Raw genomic sequence first — 20,447 nt, 5'->3', positions numbered from 1 at the left:
ATAGCTTCTAAAATAATAAAGTCCCCCCTTTTTTTTTTAATTGTTACGATTATCTTATAATTTTTACTACCTCCATTACATATTAGTTGCAACTTTGGAATATTTTATCTCTCACAAATATTATCCAAAGTTGCAACTAATATGTAACGAAAGTAGTATTATTTCTTGTTTGTCATTACAGGTATTATATACATATATATGTCATTTTTACATAAAATTTGGCTTAGTAATTACTTCTTATAAACATAAATTCATATTTGAGATATGTATAAGAATTTAATTTTGTGTACGTCAAAACAATCCCTATTAAATTTATGAATTTGCTAACTTCCTAATCGGGAAATACAAGTTACTCATCCTGAGTAACAACAAATGTAACTCAAGGGGCACGGATGTAATTTCGTGCTTTTAAATTGGGGGTAAAAATGTCCACAGCCTATTTCACAGAAATGGATGAGTTTTTTGCCGTTAACGTTATTTTTGAGGAAAATAAGAAAAGTTAGGGTTTGGTTTTGCTTATCGAATTCAAGAAAGAGAGTGGAACGAGAGTGTGAATTAAAGTAAGATAGTGGTGTCGCCGGTTACGTGAGGTTGAATTCGGGTGGGGGTGTGCAGTGTAACAATGGTTTGATCGGGGATGACAGTGTGAATTCGAGTGGGAGGTTGGTGTAAGGTTTGGGGAGGTCCAAATCAGCAATTTTAAACTTCAATCAAACAATTACAACCAAATATGTCCGAAAAATTAGAAATAAATAAAGTTAAAATTTTCCGGCTACCAAAGATCAACAATTACGCACCTTAAACTAAGCCGTTAATAGCCGACGACCAGAGGACATTCGCCGATCATTAAGCTAAGCTAAGCTAATTGAAACACCAGAACTACCGCCGTCGTCGACCTACTGTGTTATGACTCTTATCCCTCTCTTTGTTTTCGCTCTCTTCGTCACTTTAGGATCTACTCTGATTTCTTACCCTTCAAACCTTCAAAATAACGACGTTAAAAAATAAACTGTACATTCCCACTTGCCAACTCACCTGGGCAAATTAAAAAATCATATTTAATTGCAAAGCAATGCACTTATTTACGCTTAATGCCATTTGAGTTGCATTTGATGTTACTCATGATGAGTAACCTGGGCAAGCTCCTTGCTAATATCTCCAATCTTGTGATGCTACATGTACTTGACCCAAATATTAATTATGTAGCTAATCACACACAAACCATTAAAAAATAGCATCAAACTATCTTAAAAGGTAGAGGATTAACAAGGCAGAATCATATGCTCTCATAAAAAAAACAAAAAAGTCTTTATTCCCTTGGAGCTTTAGTCTTTAAATGACAGCAAGTATGTGCAAAGAATAAATTCCAGAAGAATCTAGTCCTTTTCTCAAATTAATAGTGGGGGATAACAGGATTCATAGGATGCTATGACTTTCAACAAACTACATGTATGAACAATTATTAAGTTTGAAAATGTATGCTTTTAAATTCATAAATTCAATTTAATGTAACGCTCAATTTCTAGCACCTTCACGTGTCTTGTGGTTGCAAATTTCTTCTTGATTTTCTTCCTCTGTTCTTTTCTCAGCAGTCCTTATCTCTAAACAATTACAATGGTAATTTAGAAAAAGCTAACGAGCATTGAGTAACAAGAAAACACAAAAACAAACGAAAAATAATTAACAAAATGTTTATTAAATCACATGAGAGAGGATTGGACTATATCTGTATTGGACTATCATCTGTATTAGACTATTAATATATTCTCGTATAGAATGATAAAAGATACTTTTTAGATGTCAGCTAACTTAGTTATATAAAATATTAGAGAACTATCTAATAATCAGAACATAAATATTACGCCTATTTTTCTTAACATAGGCAATTATACTTTTCTTAAAGGCGAAGGGAATATTTGATTATCACCGCAAACAAGGGCCCTTCTAGGTAACCACTCTAATATTCTTGGCAATGAAGGACTAGAATGAAGCAGCAGCCTTCCAACGTATGTTGCCGTGTACACCGCGTTATCTATCTCCAACTTTTCCAAACTTCTATATAAAGCCTGAACTCTTCAAACAATTCCCTACTTATTTTCCAAAATTTTGTACTTTCATTAATTTATATAACTTCATAAATCTTAATTATACTCCACTATTTTGGTGTTTTTAGCCTTCAACAACAAATATGAGTGATCCCAAGTATGCTTATCCTTATCCTTCTCAAGGTAATCAGCTTGGTTTTATTCCATTTTTTCAATTAATTCTCTTTTGCTATGATTATGATTAATTTGGTTAATGATTATAATCACTTTTGTTACAATTAGACCTCAGTCTAAATTTTAGTTCTCATATCATCCACGTGTATATCAAACTATCAATTAGTTTTGGACCGAAAAAGTATAAGGAAAACAATTTCCTAAATTAGTGATGAGTCCTTACTAGTTGGTTTGTACTACAATAATAAAGAATTTTGTTTGGAAATGTAAAGATTAGGAATAATAATTTAAAAAATCACGAAGTACGTAGTATGACATAGGTTCATCATGCGTAATTTATTAATTAATTAATTTATGAGTATTCGACTAATATTTTTTGTGTTTTTTGTACCAAATTGAAATAGGTTACTACCAAGGTCCTCCGGTGATGGCACCTCCTCAATATCAATACGCAGCTCCACCACCACCACCGCCCCCTCGAAAAGAACGAGGTTTTCTTGAAGGATGGTAAGTTTAATTTCAATCAAGTATATATTACAGTCATGAATCTCATGAATTTGCTATTAAAAAAAAAAAAAAAAAAAAAAAAAAAAAAATCTTATGAATTATGATATAATTAATTTTAGTTAATGGTAATATTAATTGATGGTTTAATCTTTGATTTTGCAGCCTTGCAGCTCTATGTTGTTGCTGCCTGCTGGATGAATGTTGCTGTGATCCAACAATTATTTGTATTGATTAAGATTAATCGATGATTAGTAGATGATTTCTTAGAACTTACTCTAAGCTTGATTTATGTTACTCATCTATGATTTTATGGATGATTTGGAATGATTTAATGTTTGCACAAACTTGTTTAGTAATATTGAATGTACATTATTGATGCTTAGCTTTATTAAACAGAGTATGTGTTATGCTTCAAAGTTGTTTTATTCATTGGATCTTTGTCAAATTTAATTGATTCCCAACCATGGAGAAGTTTGTGGTATACCCTTTTGCTCGACTCTTGACTCTTTATGTTGTTGTAAGTTCTAGTATTGAAACGTAGCTTCGTTTTCTATTAGCCCAATAAAGAGGTTAATATTCTCTATAACAAAAAAAAAAAAGTTGTGTCGTGTAATCACTAATGAAGTAATGAGAGAGATTATAATTTTACGTACATATTAAACTGATTTTTATAACTCTACTTCTCTTCTATCACCTTCGTCACTTTAAACTTAACATAAGAAATTTAAACGAGTTAAAATAGGGTTCAAATACTCATGATGTTTATTTTATACTTGCAAGTTGTATCTAGTCATTTTTAGTGAGCCGAGCCAATGAAATCCAGCCTCAAATATTACTGTATGATAGAAAAGTTGTGTATGGATTGTTTAAAGTTTACAACAATTTTAAAAGGTTTACAAAAACTTGTAAATTGTGACAAACTCAAATAGTAGATAATATTTACAATGATCATACATTTCTTTGTATCACTCAAATGAAAAGATATACAACCTTCATTTTAGTGTATTAGTGATTATGTAAATGATCAACAATGCAAACAATTTTTTAATGGATCAACATTATCTATTTGATCTATGAATAACTAGCACAAATTGTAGACCTTAGAAATTATTCCAGCAATTGGACTCAGGTAGAATTTTCAGCCTTGACAAAAGCTTTTTCCTTTTGGGCCAGAAGGCCCACTAATTCAAGGCTTTATTATTGGGCCAGAACATCTATGAATTACTAATCCTACAAAGGCCCATGGGCCTTTCCATGACACAAACATAACAACATTATACTATTTCTATTGTTCTATGGCTTCGCTCCAAATCATTTGACCTACAAGAAAAAATCTAAAATCAACCTGTATCGAATCGAACCAAACCAAAATTAATGACCCATATATCAGTATACTCCCAAATTACTAATCCGATTTGAACCTACCATGAACAACTCTCGTACCATGCCCCATAAGTTGCTCAAGTCATGTTCTTAATATTTAACAAAAATGTCAACAAATTAGAATCTCATAAAGACTTACCAATTACCATTGGTGTAAAAGAGTATGACTTGATTAGTTCTATTGCTCTTCTTTAATCTTTCATAGTCGCAATTAATACTCAACGGGGTAGTCAAGGTGATTGTATCTCTAGGCATTAAGCATGCACGTATTGACGAGTTGACCACACAAAACTATAATAAATACATTATAATTTGCGACGTGACAACCAACATTAATTATTAATCCTTGTGTGAAAATTGCTTCACATCGTGACATGCAATACACTCAAACGTAAACAGATTCCCAGCTAGCTCATTCGTCACCCATCAATGTATTTTTTTGGCGCCAATTCAATCTGATCTTAAATATTACGGAGTATTTCGCATATCATTTGTTTTAAAACTTGTTGAAAATATAATACGGAATAAAAAAAATAAAAACGAGATTATGAAAATTTGATTTTGTAATATATATTGTACTTATCAGCTTTGACTTTTACTTGAGTTTATGAGTAAATTGTTACGAGTAATTTATTGTAGAGTACTTCATATTTTTTGGACAGCATGTTATAAGTAATACTTTGTACTTGCATGACTCGGTAAATTGAGCTAGTACTTTTTAAGAAGAGTTGTTTCACATTTAAAAAATTTAACTCGCGTTTTTTAAAATTAAAAATGGACTAAAGCATCAAGTATTTTTATTTGATTACTTATTTTTGGATAAAACACTTGGATCTTTGGACCCTACTGAGCCGACACCTCTCACAGATTTAGCCTTTTGTAATTAGTGGGGCTCGAACTCGTGACCTTAGAGTCACAAGGTGAGTTTTCCACCAACTCCACCAAGCTTTGCTTGGTACTATTTTTGTTTAGTGGAAAGCAATATTATAATACAGTTACACAGACCTAAAATACAGAAAGCAACTGGCTTTAATACGAGGATGTATTTAATTTTGTTGATGAATACCAAGATTGCGTAAAATAAAAGACTTCATTTTGCAATAGTTTACTGTGAAATGGATGATTATCACTACTCAGTAATCACATGAACTTGTGAAAGTGAATATGACATTTTATTGCCAACTAAATCAACATGTATACTGCCAACACGTGCCAATTAATCTACCATAATATATATATATATATATATATATATATATATATATATATATATATATATATATATATATATATATATATATATATAAATTTTATCTTACCTTATTAACCTCATTTGCTATAGTACCACAAAAACTGAAAACATAATTCAAGTTACACTATCCTCGATAAATTTATGACAAAATCTCATGTCAATCGATATAATTAATAAATCAATCGATACAAACATATTTTTACAAGTATTTAAGTTTTTTATTCTTTTAAGTTTTAGCAGTAAGAAACACACTTTAAAAACTAATAAATCACAATATCACATGTAACAATAGTTAAAAGTGTTAGGGTAATAATCAAATCAAAGGAGAAGTAAACAAATTTACTTTCCATTAGAATATATTTAAATGTCACAATCAGATAGCAATAGAAAATTGCTGACCTTAAGTGATTTATTAAAGAAAAAATAAAGGATTAAAAGCGACCAACTAGGTCCTATGATGTCTTTTGGTACTGTATAATGTTATGTTGTCCTAAGTTAGAAACTAATTATTGAGATTTCATATTTTAAGCAGCCAAGGCACATGGATAAGTCACATCTATTCTACAGCAAAAGGAAATATACCCTTGAGCACATATTCAACTATAAAAATTTCAAATTTTCCTAATTTTCCTGATTAGCCAAAACTTATAATAAAAGGCTCGCGTAGTTAATAATGTAATTTGAACTAATACGACAACTATATCTAGACGGATGGAGTCCTCCGTAGTATGAAAGCATCTCGGAGTAGAGGGTGATGGGCTGATGGCTAACTTTACATGTTGTATCACAACTCATCATCTTCACAGTAAAACTTTGGCAAAAGCAACTACCTGGAAAAAAGTACACACAACCTGGACCAGCATATCAGCAGCTAAGCAAACTAGCAATACAAAATTGATATACAAACAAACACACAACTTTGGCTAGGCACCAAAAGACTCAAATATCTTCATGTGCACTTGGTTAGTCCACATAAACAAACTCTAAATTCAAAAACCTAGTCATTGTCACAATTTTTTTTCCGTTTAGTCGGATTAATCCTCCGTTTCAAAAAGTTCGTTACGGTTACTATTTACGCAAAATCGAGTACAGTAAGTAATAGAATTGAAGATAGGCACTATAAAGTTTTTATAAAATCTTCTCTTGTATTTAAGCAAAAGGTGGTGTCATGTGTACAAAAGTATCCCAACTTTCTCTTCCTAAAAAAAACCTTCTTCCTCTCAAAATCAAACAAAAATTAAAGAACAACTTCCTTCCTAACTTCATTTTAACTACATCTCCATCAATTTTTTTTTTTTTTTTTTTCATGTTTTTGGGGACCTCTACCTTCCTTCACTAGCCTAAAAAACCTGCCCTACCCTACAAATTTCTTCCCTTTTTTTTTCTTTCCTTGTTTGTGAAACTCACTACTCCGTACTAACCCATCTTTACAACACAATTGTCAAGCTTTTCTTTCTTCCTCTTCTTCTCATTAGATTCTTCTCTTGTGCAAAAAGCAAAACCCATCAAAATCTTTTCTTGATCTTCCTCCTTCCTCCTTTGGCAATTGCAACCAACCCATTACAGACCCACCAACAAAAAACCTACTCAAAAGTTCTCTTCCTCTGTACATCGAGTCCTTTAAACCTGAGTCTACACTAAGCAAACTGGCTACATTGCAATCCCATTCATGTTCTTCACCGGCAACAACCAACAACAAAAGGATATTTCCTCGAAATCAAATGCTGATCGGTTCACCAAAGAGGGAACTCGAAAGTCGAAACTTGAACACACTACACAAGAGAGCACAGGAAGAACCCCTCAAAAATGCCATTCATCCCAGCAAACTTGAGCTGCCCAACTGATCAATCATCAATCAATGGGGAATGTTCTTGGATTCGTTGTCGCGTGATTGGGCATCATCAACATCCGAATCACTGCCCGAGGAACTCCCCGAATCAGAATCTGCAAATTCACATCACATAATAAGACACAATCCAATTTCCACCACAATGTAGTAACAACATACACCAAAACATAAAGCATTGTTTATAAATCAGTATATATACCACTTGAAGAAGAGGAATCACTGCCTGAGCTGCTTGAACTACTACTACTACTAGTATCACCACCACCAACATCGCGGTTTTTGCCGTCATCTTTGTCAATTTCCAGTTGTTGAACCGGCATTTCTTCATCTTCATTCCCCCCAATATCAACATCTTCATCGCCCCCATTATCACCTCCGCCTTTCTTCACCGATTCTGTCATCCTCTCACTCACACCAACCTGGTATTACAATCAATTTCAGAACCCAATTCAGCAACACAACTAATCCAATCAAGCAGAATTGAAACAATTCAACACAAAACCGAAAATTCGAGCTTTGAAATCGAAAATTACCTGCTCATGATCACCATGATGATGATGATGACCCACATTGTTGTTCTGCATATCCATCAAAGCTTGCCTCCTCATCTTGCTGACCATCTTCTTGTAATTAGTTACAAAACGATCAAGTTCCCAAAGAGTTTCAGTATCAACAGCCTCAATATCAAGCTCAATTTCATCCCCATCTTGTGTCAATAGCCCATTTCTCTTCCTAATTATCTGAATCACATGAGACATCTTCTCCTCTGGTAAACTCTGCAACCCAGCTCCCAATTTTTGCTTCTCTTCCATACTCATTTCCCTCTTATTGGGATCCTTTGCTTTCGGCTTCGGCAACTTCCCACCTGATCCTCTCCCTGTTCCCGTTGAACCTGCTCGCACCACCTCTTGCAATGACATATGAGCTGGTTCAGGAGCAGGGGCATGATTAACAGGAGCCGAAACAGGCTCAGGCCTCGGTGGAGGAGGTTCAACCCGTGGTGGGGGTTCCGCCCTTGGTTCAGGCCTTGGTGGAGGAGGAGGTGGTGGTTCTACCCGTGGTGGAAGTTCCTCAACCCGTGGTTCCGACCTCGGCTCAGGCTTCTTCGGAGGACTACTTTCGATCCTTGGCGGTTCCGGAGACGGGTTTTTACTCCAAGAATTACCCTGTACTTCATCAACAACCACCACAGCATCCTCCCTCGGCCAAGCTTCCACCTTCTGCTGCCTCATAAACTGCTGCTTCTCAGACTGAAACTTGTGATAAACAGAGCGATAATACTGCTCGAATTTCTCAAGAAATCGCTCCGCCAATGTATTAACTTCGTGCCCTTTAGGGTTATAAGTAAGTGCATTGTTGAATGTCAATCGAACATCAGCAGCAAATTCATCAGGCGTTCGATAAAACCCCTTTACCCCCAAATTCTTCTTGATTGTTCCAAGATCCATCGGCCGCTTAACAATGGTATGATAATCATGTAATCCCAAACCAACAACATCAACTGGTTCATTGAAAATATACCCAGCTTTCTGCTTCATCAGCTTCGAAAGAACCTGCGCACACATCTTCATCACTTGGGAGCTTGCAACGTACGCCGATTGCGGCTGCTGTTTCCCTCGCTTCGGCTCCTTCACCGCCTGCTGGACCGGAAATGGGCGCTTCTTGGAGGGATTGCTGATGTTATTCGAACCGTTGCGAAGCTCGCCGGTTTCAATACGATTAGATAGTGACCGAACTTTGTCGAGCTCCGACATCAATCGATTCTTCAAAGATCTAATCTCCGACTTCGAAAGCCCCGTAATGTCGTAGCTGACGTAAGGGGCGATTGAGGGTTCATTTGACGACTTCCGATGATGATTAAACGACGCCGTATTGTCATTTACAGGAGGATTCAGAAATTCATCCCCATTTTGATGGTTTAATTGCTTCCTGGAAAAGTGGTTGTTGTGATTTTGGTTATGGTGGTTGTTGTTGGGGGTAAAATTAGAATTAGGGTTAGGGTTAAGAAAAGGGATTTTTCCCATGAAATTAGTCGTTGTTCTTGGTGGTTGATGATGATGATTTGGTGAGAGGAAATTACTCGTCTCATTTCGGCTAACTAACATCGTCGACGCCATGAAAACCGACAAATCTCCGGCGAAAATCTCGACGTTTCCTGGTTACCGGTCACCAATGCGTCTTCTTCTCCCTCTACCCCACCACCCACCATACCATTTGCCCAATTCCGATCACCGGTCGCCGGCAAACAGGAGAGAGAATATCACCGTCAAAATTTCCCGGCACACCGGAAATTCCCGACGATTTTTGTAAATTTTTGGTGGGATTTTAGTAAATTTTTCTAGAGAGAGAAAATCAATCAAATCAAATCAAAAAGAAATTTGTAGAGAGAGAAAGATCGATCAATTTGATGATGAAGATGATGATTTAGGGTTTACCCTTGATGAGAGCGAGGAATCAGTGAGAGGAGGCATCGCTTCTTAAAGGCAACCAAGATCTGCCCGTTTAAAACCCGGGCAGAATCTCTACCGTTGATCTTACTCAATACGTGATCCAACGGTTTACCCGTGTTTCTCTCTCCTGCCCGTCCTTGTGACCGTAACACCTGTCACAAACGGCTTAGATCTGAGGGAGAGGACACGTGGAGGGATGTGAGTCGTTGGATGATGTGGTTTGGGTTTTTGGGTTTTCGGGTGAATTTGAATTGAATGTGCCCTGCATTTAGGGTTTGGAGAGAGGAGAGAGAAAGTAAAGTGGGGACCACAATTTTAAAAAAGTGGGACCCAGTGATGACGTGGATAAAGTCTAATTGTTGTAGCAGGTCATCAGGGAAGTCTTGGTGCTGGCCCACGCGCGTATCATATTAGTCAAGGACGCGTGAATATACTTCTTTCTTTCTTTTTTTTTTTTTTTTTTTTTTTGTGGAATTTAAAAAATGAGTATTTTTTTTTTTGTTGGATAAGAAAAATACGGAGTAAGGAAACTTTATCCATATTAATTTTGGTTGCTATTTTAATGCAAGATTTTTTTTTTTTTTTGTGAGGTTAGGTGGAGATGATATGTTTAAAATTTTGGAATATTATTGTTTTAATGATTAAATATCTGAATAATTATATATATTATCCATTAATTTTACTAGTCTATATATCTATCTATATATATATATACTAAAATAACAACCGCTGATGTCATCACTGTTTACGTGTCACTTTCTTATTTTATTTTTTCCCTCCAAAATGCATGGATGATGTCATATTTTTCCTTTACAAGCTACCCTATTTTGCTTTGAAAATTAAATTCCATTTGAATTTTTAAATTTTGGATTTTCTACAGATATTATGTTATTTAGTTATTTATGATTTGTTAACAATAGTTAATAATATAATTTAATTGAAATTTTCTAAATAAATATGAAAATTATGCACTTTTGGAAATTTTTATTCATATTTAATCAAAAATTAATTAGAAAAATGGAGGAAGTAGCTACTTTCTTTCAATATGTGTTAAAAGTTTATAATTCAATTCTTATTATAAAATCGTGCATCGCACCGGATTAACCTAGTTCTTGCACCAAAGTAATGTAATTTTTAGAGCCGGAATGTTTTGTGTATTTAGTTGTTATTTAGTTGATTAGAATGTCACTTATTTAATTTTTTTACTTATCAATGAGCCAAATGTTCCTGTATTTAGTTGTGATTTTGATGATATAGCTTCAAAAAAAATTACCTTATAGAAGAAGTATAACTGAGCATTACCCCGTATTTTTATTTATCTTGAATAACTGATAAAAACAAAAGAAAAAACATAAATTGAAAAAAGAAAACATGTTCGTAAAATTTCTAGTAGGATAAGATGAACAATATTGGGTACTTCCGGGTGTACAAAATAATTAGACCTTCCCATAAGACGAACTATCTATATTTGGAAACAAACATCAAATAATCTTTGTTTTTATGAAAGAAAAAGATCTCTGAATGTAACCAAAAAATTCTCTATGCTAACAATTAACAAAACTGGAAGTCTGGAATGCTACAGACTGTTGGTAGAAAGCGAGAAGTAAACACGACCAAAACTTCTGATCACGGGGACAACATACCAAGTTCCCAGAGTGTAACCCCGATCACGGTGAAAATCGTACCATGTTCATTCTGTATCACGATTATCCGAAACCCAGAATTTTACAAATACTGACTAAATATTGCATCTCATTTCTTCAAAGCAAGAAATGACTCACCGAAATGAGTCTCACAAGCAGCATGATCATCAGGCTCTAATGTCTTAAGAAATGATTTAGTCATGTTGTGGGTGGATATAATCTGGAAGACCTTACTGCAAAACTTCCTTACATCAGCCCGTCTTGACTGCTTCTCCGGCATATGCCCTGCCAACTGTTTTATCAAGTGACTCAGTTTAGACGTATGAGCTTTCAAAAACGTCTTTGACGCTTCCCCTTCACTTTCTGACTTCAAGGTTTCCAACACTAGTTCAAGTGCTTCTACTCGTCGGTAATCAGACTTCGCATCCGCACATTTTTCCACAAGAAATCCAAAAAGTTGCCGTGCAACCCAGGGCCTTCTCTTGAATACTTCTTTCAAGAAGTCAGGCCTTAGTTGGGACTTCTTGGTTTCGAAATATTTGGTTAGGGCTTCCTTGAAACTTTCAAAGACAGTATTGAGATCGGATTCGGATATTTTTCTTCCCTCGATAACCTTTAGGAGCCAATATGTCGATTGTTGAGCAAGGGAATTGATCATCTTGTATCGGTTCCAGGAAAATGACTTCTTCTGTGGTACATTACCAGCAGTTTTCTTTTTCCGGAAAGGTCTGGAAGCCAACCGAAGGCTCTTTTCTAGGAGACCTTCCAAGGTAGTGAGTTGCACATCTTCTGACCTGGGATAATCCTTCGCTTTAAAGATTTTTTTCTGCACAATTCCCCATATACGCTGAGCAAGCTGTTCACTGCCTTCAGTTGTACTGGGATTGACAAATGCTTGCACCAAATTTGAATATACAGTCAAGACCCTTGATGAACCTGTTATTCGAAATAAGCAGAAACACAAACAGGAGTTAAACAGCAGATGAAAGTTTAAACAGCTCCAAAATGAGCATATGACACCAAACAAAAACCGAACCAGGACTAAAATCTAGTTATATGGTGATATCACTGACATGTTATAGATGGCCATTTGTTCTTTTAAAAATGACCACTAATTTCAGTTCATTTGAAAAGTAACTTTACAAGAAAACAAAAACGCATGGTGTAAATTTTAAAGGGTTTTACTTTCATGTTACATGTTTGGTGCTGCACAAAACATGGTTTCCAGAAAGTGATTTAAGCATAACAAGCCTTCAAATCAGTTTTATAAACAACAATCTGAGTTTGAGAAACAGAGTTGAGACAGGGGGCAGGATTTGTCATGACTTCAAGCTAGGAATAGGTTATTATCCCAATAGTTACCTGGATTCTCATGAAGATAGATTTCTAGCAGGGAAAGAACACGGAGTTTAAATAGTACAAGCTGGGCATGAGCAGTGTCACCCCCAGCTTGGTTTTTCCGTTCCTGAAAAATCTTTGCAAGATAGGAATCCATCCGAAACATAGCCTCATCATCCATGTTGTCATCTGAATAAACATCTTCATCAGAAGCCCCAGAAAGTTCTTCATCTGATGCATCAGCTCTAACTGAAGCCTCAGTATCATCAGTCACTAAGCCAGTTTCTACAGTATCAGCTTCATCAGATTCTTCTGCTTCTTCAATGTCAAGAAGATCATCGTCGTCGTCATCACTGCCCTCTACACCATCTGCATCCTTACGCCTAGCGGGCTTTAGATCTTTCTTTATCACCCGCAGCATACGGAGCAGCCCATCATCAGTAACATCATTACAAAAGTATCTAAAAACCTGCAAAGAAAATATAGGTACCATCATGACAAATGGAGAGTACAGCTTATAAATCCAATTAAACTATACAGGCATGCATGGTAAGAGTTAACAGACACAGGAAGATTGTGTCAAACCATTTAGATCCCAGGAAAAAACATAGGGGGAGGGGAGGGGAGGGGAGGGGGTGGCATCTTGCAAAAATGCTCACATTTTTCCTTGAGCATAAAGAAACAACATAAGCATGCATTCAAGCACATATTTTCAAAACATTGCCAAAAAGGCCAGCCACCAAAATCTCAAGGAATAATATATATATTGAAACAACCGATAGTTTTTTAACCATGACATCCAACAAATTAGCAGATTAAATGATCGAAAAACATAAAGCCCAAGGCAAGCATTTAAGTCATTTAACGTTTGCTCTTTCACAAAACTAATTGCCAGGTACAGACCAGAGAGGCTTACTCGTAAGGACAATGACGACCCAGCCCCAAACACCCTAACCAAAAACAATGGAACAGATAGATTAAGTACTGTCGTTCTGGTAACCTAGATGGCTTAGCCATCAGTAATAAACACGTTTTGAGAATAGTCAGGTGGAAAAATATTTTATCTTACTCTGCAATCAAATCTATGCAGATCAAACATCGACTTAACCTTGGTGTTGTCTATAAATTACAGCCCAACATAGGCCCTGCTTTTACCTGTTGGTGTGGTCTATAAAAATCCATGCATATAACCTTGCCCCAATATAAAAGTACTTGTAAATCATGTCTACTAAAAAAGTTTGTAATCATGGCTGTTACCTGCTCAACAGCGGATCTCAGAGGAGCAGATGACTGTGGCAACAGTGACAACAATGTGTCCACTAAAACATCCATCAATTCAGGGGATTCACCATCTTCGGCCTCATCCTCCCCAGAAGACTCGGGAGCGTCAAGAACAGAAAAGGCTTTCCGACAACATATTATAAGTTCAGATGCAGCTTCTGTGAATTCACCAGGCCGCAAGAGAAGTTGAAGCAGCAATTGAATGAGCAAGTACCTCAATGCATGTAGCTTGTTTGCATCTGCACTAAGTCCAAAGTTTCTCTCCTGAAATCAGAAGCAGTCGATAGATAAATATTCAACCATCGTTGCTTATCACATACGCATTGACAACCATATAAAAAAAAATCTAGCAATGCATACATACAGAAAATGAAGATTAAGATGTTTGTCTGAGAGAAAGACTCGAAACTCTCACTTTTTACTCACAAAAATCGCTCACAAGCAACTAAACTTAACCCTACCCCATTTCAAGCTCTCCTTCCCTCCTTTTCTCACACAACTCAACTGAAAGGCTAAGTCTATAGAAATTAAATTAATAAAAATGCAACGAGGCAAACCTCTCTTGAAAGAGACAATTCCAAAGACTGCAGCTTTTTAAATGCCTTCTCATCTTCATTGCTCAAGGGCCGAACAAGGGAAACAGAAGGAATGGTGCACAATGTACCCAGAAAACGCATGAAATAATAGCCAAGGTCATTTGTCTCAAGGCTATTAGTCAAAATATGAGGCCCCTCAGCCTTTTGAGCAATAGAAAGCAGCAACTGAAGCTGATCAATACACATCTTGCAAAGAGCACTTGAGATGGGTGTTTTTGGCCATTCAAACTTCTCTTGTAATTCAAATGATGTCACTTCTGTACCAAGTGATGCGGAAAACAGACCTTGCACAGCTAGAAACTTCATCACTTCCTTCTGCACCCGGAATTTAGCTTCAGGGTCCAGTGTCAGATGTTTAAGAAAAGTTGGGAGTGACTCCACAATCCAACTTTTCATAAGATCAGAATTAGTAGACCTATCATTAGAATCCTTATCCTCGACTAAACCTATCTCAGAATTGTCATCAATAGTTTGGCTTTGATCCGAAGATTCATCTGAGGTATAATCTTCATTGACAAACATGCTGGTTAATTTTTGCATGAAAAGCATGCAGCCAGATTCGGTTGTGAAACCTGCTATTAAATCTTTAATAGTTTTTGTTCGCGTAATACAATCAAACCTCCCACCACTATGCTTTTGTAGAGCCACAACCACAAAAACTCTTTTAATGTCATCAGAGCCAACCCAGTCTAACATTTCTTTGAGAAAATGTTCTGCAACTTTGTACAGCCAAGAATCCTTGGTAGACAATATATCCATGAGGCCCTGAACAAACTTATGGGAGAGAACAATAGGGATATGAGAAGCAGGTAGCCTTGGAAGCATTAGAAGTAAAACATCAAATGCTAAGTGTTTTCGATCATGTGATGAGGTCAGAAGGGCTCCTTCAAGGATCACCTCACAGAAGCATCTAAGACTCTCTACAATATCTTCATCAGAAGAGCTCGATCTGCGACTCTTCTTGTTCTTTTTAGTTGAACTTAAACTTGATGAGGAATTAGCATCTTGCAAAACTGTATCTGGTAAGAGAAGGTTGAGCAGGAGTGGCCAAATACCATGAACTCGTGGCTGGCAAAATGTTGACTCCTGTAATTTTTTTTTTAAGGAAATAGACACATTAGGTAAGATGAAAATCAAAATTAGATATATGTCAAATCTTTCTAATAAACATAGCACAGAATGGAGAAGAGATCAATAAGATTCACCTTTAAGCAATTAGCAACAGAAGTCAAATGGTCAACAGTGAAAAACCTGCTTGGGCTGAATGGATGAGGTAAAAGGTTACCAAAGACAGTACTATCAGAGGCAATCTTTTGCTGAATTTTTATTGCTAGAAGCAGGGCGTCAGGATTTCCAACACTTGTAGCTCCTTCAAACCACTCACGAAGTCCAGGAGCAACAAGGATATGATTTACCACAGCTTCTTTAGGCAACTACAAAACAAATTTAGAGAATTGAGTTTCTTTTCCCCATTGCACCATAAAAACAACATAACATCACACGCCTATGAATGAAGTCAATGAAAAAAACCTAAAATTGCAAGAGACGAGAGCACTAATATAATTAGATATCCTAATCTTACATCCATGATTTTACAAACAAATACTTCAGGAATAGAATGATTTTCCATTTCCATTGCTGTTCATACACTATATGGGGAAAAGGGAAGCCATGCAATTCAAAAAAAGCATCAATATCGAAACCTATTACTAACTACTGACTTCTATAGAAGGTCTCAGTCACAAATCAAAATCAAAGTACAGCTATCTAAAAAGCATTTACCTAATGCATAACTGTAGAAGTCACCATACAAACCTTAAATACATTATCTTATGACCAACCTCGTTAAATAGTAAATTCCAGTTCATCACATCAAATGTATCTCTTAAATGGTAACCATCACGCTCGTACAAGTTAATGAAGCAACAGATCCATCTTGAAACTTACAAATGATTTATACCAAGTAATGACATACCCACCAATGCACAAAACGCACCAAGGTTGTACCAGTGCAGTAGGAATTGACTAAGGACAGAGATTTTGCTGATGTCAGATGGCCTATGATACTAGAACTCTTCATTTATCTCAAATAATTTGGGTAGACAAAATTACAATCCAACATATTCTGGACGCTCTACAATTTATTTTGGACCAAAAACATACAGAAAATTAAAATGTCCGAGTCTCACAACATAACATGCACCCATTTTCAAAACTAGTTGACACATCTATGCAAGCATATAGGCATGTAGCTGAATCCATAACCACATAATTGATATCTATGTTATGCATCTTGCAAGAAACGCAATAAAGCATATAGCACAAAACAAGACAGTCACAAATGTGTTAACCACGCATTACCATCTCCATTAAATTCAGAAGCACCAAAACAGCTGGCTCTTGCAGGTACCGTTTCTTGGATGCCAGAGCGATAAGGTGACTTGTAAAATCTTTGATGTAGAGAGTATTTCTATCAGAAATCCATTCTTCCTTCAGTCTACCTGACCTTGCAATGGCACCGTATGCAAAAAGACGACCCAACAGACAATCCCTTACCTCCTGGAGTGCGACAAACACAATATATGTAAATCTGTTATAATAATAATCAGAACCAAGCTCAGCAGCAACTAAAATCAAGGAGTGCATTTTCTACCTGGCCTTTCATTGAAGAAGTGACCTCCAATGAATCAACTATCAGCTTTAGTATTGAATCAACTCTAATCTTAGAATTTGTATTGACTAAAATTGTCAAACCTAAAGCAAATCCTTGTCTTGCACACTGCACCAAAAAAAATAATAAATCACTTTAGATGATGACTATATGTAAGAGATGCAAGTTGGTTCCACCTAAGAGCATTCATCAAGAACACAAAAACAATTCCTATGTAATTCACTTCTTTCATTAACTACAGCTACGAGGAAGGGAACAATTTCCATGATTACTGGCACCACAAAGCAGCTAATCATTGTAAAGCAAAATTGCAAATTTCCCAGCCTCCGAAGTTCAAAAGCCAGAGAGACAGTAAAAAATTATTCAGTTGTACCTCTCTTGATGAAGAAACACCACGAATAAGTCTTCTCACAGCATATCGTACAGGTTGTGCACAGTTATCCAGGCCATCATCCTTGGCAGCTTCCAATTGAAGCCCACCTTGAGCAGCATCATTACTTCCACTCTGTCCATAAGCCTTCTGAATTTCCTGCAACTCAACCGCCAATTTCTCAGCAGCGGCTTCTCTTTTAGAAGCATCAGCTGACGCCAACTCAGTAAAAACCTCGATATGTAACACGGGCTGACCATTTGTCGTTCCCGGGTCCTCAATTTTTGACAAAGAAGTTTGTTGAACAGGCTTTATCTCCTTGCTCTCAACAGCACTACTATGTCTCACCTTATCTAACAATTTCCTCTTCTTTCTCCTCTCCATAGGTTTAGTAGTACTCGGAACGGGAGTCGAAGGTCCATCACTCCCTCCACCTTCACCTCGCAACTTCTTATCCTTCCCCTTCTTATTCTTCTTACTCAAACCCACCTTTTCGGTAGAAATTTCACCTTCTACAACAACTTCTTCCCCCTCTACAGAACTAGGACCTCTCTTCTTGCTTCCCATTACAACCAATTACTTACACTAAATACTAAAACCTGTTTTTAGCAATACCCAAATGAACTAACATCAAATTCCAGCATTAATATACCAATAATTATTAAACAAATTACGATGAATACTGAAATGGGCATGCATTTTATGCAATTGGGTATCTAAAATTGAACTGAAAAACTAATTTCACAATGTTCAAACAACAATTAGTCTATGATACCAAATTAAGCCAAAAAATCTCACTATTTTTTTTTTTCGAAATCGACCGATTAACACAGAATAATCGAATGATGAAATTGTAAAACTAAACAAAAACTTGAATTGAACTTACCTTGATAGGAAAATCGAAGAGATAAACAAAAAGGCTAATAGAGAAGATATGAAAGGGTTTAAGACTTGAAGGTGAATAAGGGTTTAAGGGTCGACGAATTCCGGCGTTTTTTTTTTAGGTTGGACTTTGGAGGAAGGAAGAAAGAGAACGATTTTTTATTTTTTATTTTTTTGGAACGATTTTTCTTTTCTTTTTTTTTTTTTTCTTTTTCTTTTTCTTTTTCTTTTTCTTTTTCTTTTTAGAACTAGGGTTTTGTGTTTCTCTTAAGTGTTTAGTTTGTACTCATTTTTTTTTTTTTTACATGTTGTAATTAAACAGGGAAAGTCCTGGTTGATCTTCATGATCAACATAATTTGTCAATTATAGAGGTGATGATATCTTTTTATTCATTAAGTCAAGGATAAAAATGTCACTATACATGTAATGATGTGTTCGTAGTGCCAGCTTTGCACTATTGTGTTTGATTGCGTTAACAACAAGCGTAAAACATCCGTTAAGAGCAAAGCCTCAATCCCAAAATCACTCCTCTCTCCTCTCTCTCAAGTCTCGGCAATGGAAAAAGTGTGGTAGCTCCTGCGATGGAGAGTGTTCACTGTTCAACGACAAATGACACTGAAATTAGTCACCCCTACCCTTTGGGTTAACCAAACCCTTAATTTCACCCTTTGTTTCTAGGGCTTTCATTTAATACGGCGGCGAAGCCGCCACAGGTGGTGGTGTCGGTGGACAGTTTTATGGAGGGAGATGATGGTGTCGATGGACATAGTGAAGATGGTGGTGTGAGTGTTAAGCTTCAATGGAGGAAGTAGCTAGCTTGGACACCAATACTAGCGAGGATAAATGGAGTTAGGATCTAGGCGATGTGTTTGCGATGATTAAGCGGCTGACAAAGCAAAAGGATGAGCTAGCTGTTGAGTAAGCACTAGATTGACATAATATGTTGATCATGAAGATTAACTAGAGCGAGCCCAATTAAACACATGCTCTATCCCTATTTATTTGCTCCATATTCTTTATTTAGATGTCTTTGAAAGATTGTTTCATTTCCTTATTTGATAGTATGTCTCCACTATTAACTTCCACTAGCACAATACACACACTCATAAAACTATAAAAGTCATAATACCCCAGCTCATTTGCAAAATTTGGTTCAATCCTTAATAAAATACATTATTTTTTGTATGAGGAAAAAAATAGGGACTGAGGTAAAAATTCGGTTGTCGTTTACTTTCCAGCAAACAAGTACTGTACTCATTATTTATCAACTCATTATTTATAATCTCAGCATTTAGAGCCGGGCCAGTGGCCATGGCCATTAACCCTGGTTTCGGGGTCATTTTGACACTTGAACCCAAATTTTTTTTTTTTTCTCTTCAGGTGGGGTAACTCTTGATGCGGTTATCTAGCAAGTGAGAAGAAGATAAGAAGAGCGTTTGACAAGGGAGGAGTTGCTATGGTACCATATATAACACCCAATTGTTTTGTTGTAAGCTTATGACCATCTTGTTTTACATTGAGTTAACCTGATGGATTCACTTAGTAGAGAACGAAGAATAATCATGGGCCGATCATACACCCTTGCCAATCACATGTGGTGAGTATGGTTTTCATCCCTATCCCCAACCCATTACCCGTTAAACCGAGATTCATCCTTGTCTGCCCACAAAGTAATAACAATTAGGTGCATGGCAAATACCATTAAACTAGGAACAAAGAGACTACCCAGTTTACTTAATTTGTTCAAGGTATATTTATCTTATAATTTGAACGTAAACTACAAGCTAATATCATATTCGTTAACTATTCAAGTTTTAAACTCCGTTCGTTTCTTTTAATTAAAACTAAACATTTCAGGGTTGTTAATGCACATCTTATCCTATATATAAAGTGAAAGGGGGTTTTGGGTGATAAATTTCACTTTCCCACGATACCCCTCTCAATTTTATTTTTTTTGAAAAAAAAAGCTACAATTCTTTAAATTAAAAAAAAAGCTTCCCTCTGA

The 20,447-nt window shown here is 36.1% G+C and overlaps 2 protein-coding genes and 1 long non-coding RNA gene across 3 annotated transcripts; 1 reads left to right on the top strand and 2 right to left on the bottom strand.

Moving 5' to 3' along the window:
* Nucleotides 1-2,064: 2,064 nt before the first annotated feature.
* On the top strand, nucleotides 2,065-3,107 carry LOC145588449 (uncharacterized). Its single transcript, XR_014101591.1, has 3 exons — nucleotides 2,065-2,228; nucleotides 2,624-2,726; nucleotides 2,889-3,107. It is a non-coding gene; the product is annotated as an uncharacterized LOC145588449 (long non-coding RNA).
* A 3,379-nt stretch (nucleotides 3,108-6,486) lies between these two features.
* Nucleotides 6,487-9,652, bottom strand: LOC145590127 (transcription factor GTE2-like). The gene is made up of 3 exons (XM_081646871.1): nucleotides 7,744-9,652; nucleotides 7,410-7,629; nucleotides 6,487-7,305 (listed from the first exon to the last, which is right to left on the bottom strand). The coding sequence occupies exons 1-3, from the start codon at nucleotides 9,325-9,327 to the stop codon at nucleotides 7,217-7,219; spliced, it is 1,893 nt and encodes a 630-aa protein (XP_081502997.1). The 5' UTR covers nucleotides 9,328-9,652; the 3' UTR covers nucleotides 6,487-7,216.
* A 1,360-nt stretch (nucleotides 9,653-11,012) lies between these two features.
* On the bottom strand, nucleotides 11,013-18,734 carry LOC145590126 (uncharacterized). The gene is made up of 9 exons (XM_081646870.1): nucleotides 18,446-18,734; nucleotides 17,563-18,158; nucleotides 17,172-17,297; nucleotides 16,880-17,077; nucleotides 15,724-15,951; nucleotides 14,480-15,604; nucleotides 13,899-14,186; nucleotides 12,666-13,110; nucleotides 11,013-12,239 (listed from the first exon to the last, which is right to left on the bottom strand). The coding sequence occupies exons 2-9, from the start codon at nucleotides 18,124-18,126 to the stop codon at nucleotides 11,413-11,415; spliced, it is 3,801 nt and encodes a 1,266-aa protein (XP_081502996.1). The 5' UTR covers nucleotides 18,127-18,158; nucleotides 18,446-18,734; the 3' UTR covers nucleotides 11,013-11,412.
* Between the last annotated feature and the right edge of the window lie 1,713 nt (nucleotides 18,735-20,447).

The sequence above is a fragment of the Chenopodium album genome, chromosome 17 (assembly GCF_948465745.1).
Source record: "Chenopodium album chromosome 17, dcCheAlbu1.1, whole genome shotgun sequence".
Taxonomy (NCBI): domain Eukaryota; kingdom Viridiplantae; phylum Streptophyta; class Magnoliopsida; order Caryophyllales; family Amaranthaceae; genus Chenopodium; species Chenopodium album.
This window is presented reverse-complemented; position numbering and strand designations above follow the sequence as displayed.

What these genes read in the sequence shown, in the direction of transcription:
- LOC145590127 (XM_081646871.1), bottom strand. Translation starts at nt 9,327, where the DNA reads ATGGCGTCGACGATGTTAGTTAGCCGAAATGAGACGAGTAATTTCCTC. An exon ending in ATCATGGTGATCATGAGCAG is followed by an intron (nt 7,630 to 7,743) that starts GTAATTTTCGAT and finishes TTGTAATACCAG; the next exon opens with GTTGGTGTGAGTGAGAGGAT. An exon ending in TGATTCCTCTTCTTCAAGTG is followed by an intron (nt 7,306 to 7,409) that starts GTATATATACTG and finishes GTGAATTTGCAG; the next exon opens with ATTCTGATTCGGGGAGTTCC.
- LOC145590126 (XM_081646870.1), bottom strand. Translation starts at nt 18,126, where the DNA reads ATGGGAAGCAAGAAGAGAGGTCCTAGTTCTGTAGAGGGGGAAGAAGTT. An exon ending in CTGTTGCTAATTGCTTAAAG is followed by an intron (nt 15,605 to 15,723) that starts GTGAATCTTATT and finishes AAAAAATTACAG; the next exon opens with GAGTCAACATTTTGCCAGCC. An exon ending in CTATCTTCATGAGAATCCAG is followed by an intron (nt 12,240 to 12,665) that starts GTAACTATTGGG and finishes TTCGAATAACAG; the next exon opens with GTTCATCAAGGGTCTTGACT.